We start from the raw sequence: 7,291 nt of genomic DNA on the forward strand, positions 1-7,291 counted from the left end.
CCCCGCCAACCCCCTCCCTCGCGGCCCGGCCGTTGGGGAGGGGCGGGGCGGGCGGTCACGCGGCCGTCGGAGCACGTGGTACTGCCCCGCCCCGGGGGCAGCGCTGAGTCACGGCGTGGGCCGGGCTCCGCCCCCTCCGGTAGTCCCCGCCGCCCCCCGGGCCGGGGTATCGCCCTGCCCGCTGCGTAGCTCGCGGTCAGGTCAGTCCGCGGGGAGGGGAGAGCGCGGCCCGGCCCCGCCCCGCCCGCTTGGCCGGTTCCTTCTTGAGGGCCTCCCGCCATCACGCGGCCCTCAGCCGGGGTAGTTGCACAACCGCGTGTTTCCCGTCTCGGGTCGGCCCTGGGGGTGAGAAGGGCGTGGGAAGGGCCGCGGTAGCGCTGTGAGGGGCGGTGGGGGCTGCGATGGAAGGGGCCCCGCACCTCTCCGGCGTCTGCGGTGCTTCCTCCAGAGCCACCTGTCAGCGTTCTCCTCCTCGAGCCCCGCGGCAGTGGTTTCTGTCAGATCTGTTCTGGAAAGGCGCTGTATTTTTAGATTGCAAATGGGTTTTCTTCTTTTATTTGTTAAACGGAATGCTGGATGAGATTCATTTGGGCTGTTGTCTGTTACAGACTGATAACACAGGTATCAAAACACCTACGAAAATACACACTGGTACGCGTGTCAAGGTGTTTCAAGTCAAGTTTATAAAAGCGTTATGTTCTCATAGTAGCTGTTTCCCTCTTCAGTAAGTTTGAAGTTACTGAAATGGCTGTGCTTATTGCTTCTAACCTTGTAAGACAGCATGGCAAGCTCATCAGCTGTCACTAAATGCTGAGCCTCCTGAGAAGGTGAGCCGAAAGCAAGCTCGCTCACCTTCTCATGTAAAGAACAAAGCTGTGTGTTGCAGCTGCACTGAAGTACAGCTAAATGTAAAGACCCGTGTAACCAACCAAGTTCTTGAGTACCTGTTTCAGTGTATGTAAGGCTGCTTCTACCTAGAAAAGAGTCTCGAGATCGGTTAGAGGGATCTCTTTGGTCTGTACGGCTTTAAGCAGGTATTACACATATGTTTTTGTGACACACTACATTAGGTTGAATAGTGAATGGGTTTATTTTCTGTTCCCTTATGGCCTGTCCTTTCCACATGACACAGATTGTGCAGGAAGTGGCAAATGAGTGCACCACTCAGGCCTGGCAACAGGTCTTTGAATTTTTTTTTCCTTGGTAACTCTGTTAAATAGAAGTATCTGTTGATAGATTAAGCTATCTCTGTAGTTGCCTATTTATCCATCTACGTATGTAGATACATCTCAGTATAGGAGAAGATCTACACTTTCGTTGTTATCTCAGAAGGAAATGAAGGCTGAAGGAGCTGGGTTGTTCAGTCTGGAGAAGAGGAGGCTGAGCTGAGGTCTCACCGCTCAGTGCAACTGCCTGAAAGGAGGTTGCAGCGATAAGGGTGTCGGTCTCCTTTCTCAGATGAAGAGAGATAGGATGTGAGGAAACAGCCTCAAGTGGCTCAGGGGGAGGCTTAGGATGAATATCGGGAACTGGAAAGGGTGGTTAAGCGTTGGAATGGGCTGCCCAGGGAGTTGGTGAAGTTGCCATTGCGGGAGGTATTTAACAGGCCTGTGGACGTGGTTTAGTAATGGACTTTCAGTGTTAGGTGGATAGTTGGACTTGATTTTAGAGATCTTTTGCAATCTAAATGATTCTATGATTCCTAAAATTACAGACAAGCGTGGTGGAAGAAGCAGATGAGAATATCACAAGCTCTGTCTTAAGTAGCAGTGCATTTTTTTAGACCCTCTTAATTCTTGCGTGCTTAGCCTGATGTCATGCTGCACTGAAAAATCTTTCTTCAAAACTTCAAAATATCTTTCAGTTAAACCAGTGGTAGATATAATACGAGTACTGCAGTACCTGTAACTGAAAAGAATGTGGAATAATAAAAGATGACCATGATAATCCTTTCAATAGAACAGCTAATTGGATATTTTGTTATTGTAGTATGTATCTGTCATATGGACGCTCTTCTGTATTTTGTCTTTAAAATGTGCTGAGAATTTACATTGCATTGGAAATTGGTTGAAATGCAAGGAGCTAGTTGCATTTGAAAATGGGGCTTGAAGAAGCGTGTGATTAGAACCCAAAGTAGGAGAACACTTTGGCTTTGAAAGTGTTTTGAAAAATATGTGGAAGAGACCAAACTGGAACGAAAAAGAACGTTAAGTATAAGCAGAGAGCAGCTGGATGATCTCATGTGCTTTAAAGAACTTGAGACATTTTTATAGGACTGTGTGGGTGGTTAGGAAGTTTTGTGTACGTTTCCCACCAGTGTTCATGGGCAAGAATAAATTTTGGCTTTCTGTTACTTTTTTTTTCTTTTTCTTTTTTAAATTGAAAAAGGAAAGAGAGTATAACGTTTATCCTAAATAAGAATACATAAGGTTATGTATCACCCTGATGGTGAAGAATACTGTTAAAACTGTATCAGATTATTATTAGCTATTGTTGCCCCTGAATACTCTTTTGATTTCTTGTAGGTGTTTTCCTCTTTGTCTTGAATTTGCAGAGCAGAATACTGTCTGCTACTTTTGTGATCCTGGCTGAAATTAATGTAGCAATGGCACATTGAGCATACTTTAATGTTGAAGAAGTCTCTGATACCTCTGTGCAATATACTGGAGTCTGTGAGATGACAAGGAATACCAGAAGTTGAAGGAGCTAAATAAGATACTTGTTCTTTCATTTCCTCAGTCAAGTCTTTCATATCATTTTTCCTATTGTTAGTTGTCAAATTGTTTTAGATTTGGTCCTCCAAAAGAAACAGCAAACCCCAAAACAGCAAACCTGCCACAGTTTGTCATTGAAAAATGTTTAGAATGCATTAGGTTTTTTAAAGGAGGGTGAAAAAGCATTGACTGCACGTCCAGAAAAAGGTCAGTTTATGTGAGGCAGAAGGAAGGAATATAGGCTTTCTAAATTCAGTAGCCTTTCTATACAAAATCCAGATCAGAAGAGTAGATGACACCAGCTGAGCCTGCGCTTTGAACACCAGGTGTGTTTTTCATTGAAAAGGAGTATGAATTTTTTTTAATTTTTTAATTTTTTTTTTTTATCTAGAACATTGCTTACTACTTTTTTTTTTTCTTGGAAATTAATAAAGATCTGCTCTAAGATGACTGAACCATTCATGAAAACTAGGCCAATTTGTAAAAGTGTGATATATTTGCAGTATTGTGCTGGCTGAGGCTAGTGCAGAACAAGTCCAGGCAGGAACCTGTTGGCATGAATTAAATATTAATCCTCTGCTACTGTGTTTGAATTCCAGCCAGGCAAAAAGCCCTCCAGAGTCCCCAGGTTAATCACCTAGTTAAAGTTTGTTTTGGCTTCCATTTCATTCCAACCCTAAGTAATCCATTATTCTAATAGAACACATTCCTAGTGAACTTAAAGCAGTTTCAAGTCTGTTCAGTTTTCTGCTACAGGGCAGGACTTTGTGCCACAGAATTCAATCTCAGGTGAAAGGAAAAGAATACAACACAGGGGTCAGCTAAGTTCTTTTCAGCAGTAATCTAGTTTAACTGGTTTTGGAAACAATTCATCTGCTGTTACGCAAGTCTTTCTGCATAAACCAATGAGAAGTCTGGTAGGAGTAGTTGGTAGTCATGACTTTAAGGCTATTTTATCCAAAGATGACTGATATACAGCAGTAAACTGAAATTCTGTTCAGGGTTGCTCAACAGTAATGGCTTTATGGTGTATTTGTTTATTAAGGTAAACTATTAAATCATCCAGTAAGAAATGAAGCCAACAAAATTATCAGTAGTGTGTAAAACTGTGCGAAAACATGAAAGGTTTATTTCAAACAGATGCATGCAACTCATAGGATCACAGAATGGTTTGAGTTGGAAGGGAACTTAAGTTCACCCAGTTCCAACCCCCTTCGATGGGCAGGGACAGCTCCCACCAGCCCAGGCTGCCCAAAGCTCCATCCCACTTGGCCTTGAGCACTGCTAGGGATAGTGCATCCACAGCTCCTCTGGGTGTGTAATTCAAGTAAAGATAGGCTTAGTGTGCTCTTGTCTTTCCTACCTGGTTCCTGTTTTCTGTACATGAAGAGCAGTAATACTACTAGCTAGCTAATGGTATAGTGCTCCACTTTTTAAGTGTAAGGGCCGTATTATTACTTTACAGCACAGTAATGAAAGGAGAGCAGGGACAGTTCTTTCTCAGGGTTTCTTTGCTTTAGAGGTTTTTGAGTATACATTTTTAATTTTTTTTAACCACCATTAGAAAGAGCAAAGTGTGTCATTTTCTGACTTCTGCATGGATGTGCTGTATGTTTGTACGTGGGCTTTGTGTTTGGCTCCTAATTTCTACTGTAATGTTTACTTCGAAAGAGTTAATTCAAGTATTTTGATATGTTGATCGTGGGATGTTGGAAAGCTTATAAGGGTTAATAACACTGTTAATAACTCATAGTATATGGTGAAGTTAGTGTTGATTAGTCAGCAGAGTATAACTGCTCCTTGGTGGTAGATTGGTAATCCCCAGTGCACATACTGATTGGCAAGACTGTAATAAAATGGGTTTAACTTACGAAAAATACTTAAGTGGGTACATTTTATGTACTACAGATCTGGTTGAAGTTTTTTGTTCAGTTTAGGTTTCTGATTTTGGCCTGATTACGTGATTTTACTGAGAAGAAGGAATATAAAATAGTGTTTATTTTTAGTTAAGTAACTGTAAAGGCACTGCGACTATAAATGTTTCCTATCTTTCCAGTTAAAGTAAATCATTTCAAGAACTATGTTCTTGCTGTTGATGCTGTTACAGTGCTGAGGGAGTGGAGACCTCCCACCCTGGTACTTGTCTTGTGGAGTATTAAGACTTTTAATCTAAGTTCTGCAGTATTATTATGAGCAATGAAATTAACAAAGAGGAGAAAGGAGAAGAAACTTCTTTTAAGTTTGGTGTTGCAGCAACAAGTTACGTAAGATCAGTTTGTGACGGTCACTTTCAAACCTTTTAAGGAAGTATCTTCTCTATGGCTATGGGACATAAAGATATCAAAAGATATCAATTTTTCCTCCTTTGCCCTCACCTCTGCCTTGCAGTATCAAAGTTTTATTGCTGTTTGCTATATTGGTATTACATGCTGTCTTTGGTAAGTATGAAAAAATCCACTCCTGGAGACTGCTTGCAAAACAAAGTTTGCATGCTTGGGAAATTGACTCAGAAGGAGCTTGGTTGATAGTTCGCCTTTAAGTAGAAGTTTGTTTTATGGTTGAGGGTGTGACTGTTTGCTGTGTTGGACGTTCATGGCCACAAAATGTTGAAGCAGCTACTTTTCTACAACAGCCTTTTATGAAAAGTTGCTCTGACTTTGATTTGCTTCCTGCTCAGGTCATCATTGCTGTTTAGCCATAAGGAGCTACAGCAGAGAGATCCAGGAGGGGAATGTTGCTTGTATGAACCCTGGGAGTAGTACTGGTACCTCCCTGCTTTATTGTTATAGTTAGAGTGGAGCGATTCCTGCATTGCTTTGGCTGTTCGAAGGTCTGCTGGAGTTCACTGGCAGCCCATGGTTGATGCCACCGGTGCTGGCTGGTCCCAGTGAAATGGCCAGTCTTTGTCTGCTCCGTAGCCGGTGTCACCTGGGCACTACGTCGCTTCTTTCTGTCTTCAGGAGTTGTTTCCTTGAGTTAAGTCCTGTTGGGTAAGAAGGCTGAGTTCTGTCCTAAAGCAGGGTATTTCCAGTTCGATCGTATGCAGTGTGCCACCAGATGCATGTTCTGCAGTCGGTTGGGCAATAAAGTGGTGGGTGAACGAAGGTGGTGGGGTGGCTGGACAAGCAGCTTTAGAGGCTGGAGCAGCTCGGCTGGGTAACAGGTTTTCAGGAGCTTCATCACTGGGAGAAGAACACAGACCTTCATGGCACAGGTCAGTCAAGGTATCTGGGTGCAGCATTGCACCCTGGCTCATTATACTAACACTTGTCTTCACCAGTATTGCAGAAGCAGTGACCGATACGCACCAGTGCAGATGATGTAGTCATTAAGCATCCTTGGAAGAAGCATGCTGTAGATCCTGGTGCAGTCTTCTGTGATTTATTTGACGTGAGGTACATGGACATATTTTCTCAAAGCTGTTCTAAAATGTTGAATTATATCGGCACGTTTTTTTTTTTTCTAGTGTAGATGGGCCTTGAGCAAGTCTGTGTTAGCTGAGGAATTTCTGGGACGTCGTCCCACTGATCCTTAAAAAAATAAGTCAAACTTGAAACTTCTGAAGTAAGTAGGATTTAAGATGAAAAGGAAGTACTGTAACAGAAAATGGCAGTAGTGAAATAATGTACCAACTGCTGCCAGCTGGTCTTCCGAATTGTTGATACTGAATTCTTTGTCTATGGAAATGCGCATCATGTTTAGGTATCTCATACCTGTGTGTGCTGAACCATGGCAACTTCTGATACTATGCTTTGTGATTTGTTTTGGATGTTTGAACTAGAATGCGATAGAATTAGTGGTTAATTGTTCAATTAGTATAAATTGTTGTGACCCAGTGGACTTTTGATGCTCTTTGGAATGTTTACCAGCATGATTTGTGATCCTTAGTTGTCTGTCACTTTAAGAATATAGTCAGCATATACCACTTGGGAATCCTTGTCATGCAGTAACCTGCGTGAGCATTTCTAGGTATCACAGAATCTCTCTAAGGTTCTTTTTGCAGCTAAAATGGAGAATGGAAGCTTCTTAAATAATGAAGCTGTTAATGGGGATGTAACAAATCGCTGAAGGATTTTAAAGTATTCTGAAAATTTTTCTGCTACTAAGGCCAGAGCAGTATAATTATTTTGAATTCAAACTTAAGCTTGGGATGAGAGTTTTTGATAAATTGTGCATGTATGTGGCGGAGATGATGAACAAGGCCTTACAAAATGTGAATAGTTATGACAGAATTAACCTCTGATATCTGACTATGTGAGTAGTGATTTTACCCTAGCAACATATCAGTCTCTCATTGTCTAAATTAATGGTAGCGTAGAGAAATAGTAGTCTTGCAAATTTTACTTGCATTTTGCTGCGCTCTGAATATCCAAGTATTTACTGAGGCATGAGGAAGTCAAGTGTTTTGGGCAAAGACCAAAAACTATTCAAGACCCAAACCTGACGCTTACTTTTGCATTCCATATTTTGTTATTTTTGTGGTCTTTTTTTTTTCCCTGAGTGATCTGCAATTTATTTTTTTCCCTTTAGCTTAACAAATCGGTTTTAATTATATCTGGAAAGCAGTTAAATTTTCT

At 41.9% G+C, this 7,291-nt stretch overlaps 1 protein-coding gene across 11 annotated transcripts in view; it reads left to right on the forward strand.

The window, feature by feature from the left end:
• NFE2L2 (nuclear factor, erythroid 2 like 2) overlaps window positions 64-7,291 on the forward strand; it is a 24,873-nt gene continuing 17,645 nt past the window's right edge. For 4 of the 11 annotated variants that reach the window (XM_021399142.1, XM_021399149.1, XM_021399151.1 and 1 more), the window contains exon 1: window positions 5,168-6,109. Coding sequence is in view for 1 of the 11 variants with exons in the window: in XM_021399148.1 (XP_021254823.1) it covers window positions 577-621 (45 nt within the window). In the remaining 10 variants the exon portion in view is untranslated. Of the gene's footprint in view, window positions 201-238; window positions 346-380; window positions 622-5,167; window positions 6,110-7,291 lie in introns of those variants that run through there. The other 7 variants (XM_021399143.1, XM_021399146.1, XM_021399144.1 and 4 more) reach the window with 5 other exon arrangements.

The sequence above is a fragment of the Numida meleagris genome, chromosome 5, assembly GCF_002078875.1.
Source record: "Numida meleagris isolate 19003 breed g44 Domestic line chromosome 5, NumMel1.0, whole genome shotgun sequence".
Classification (NCBI taxonomy): domain Eukaryota; kingdom Metazoa; phylum Chordata; class Aves; order Galliformes; family Numididae; genus Numida; species Numida meleagris.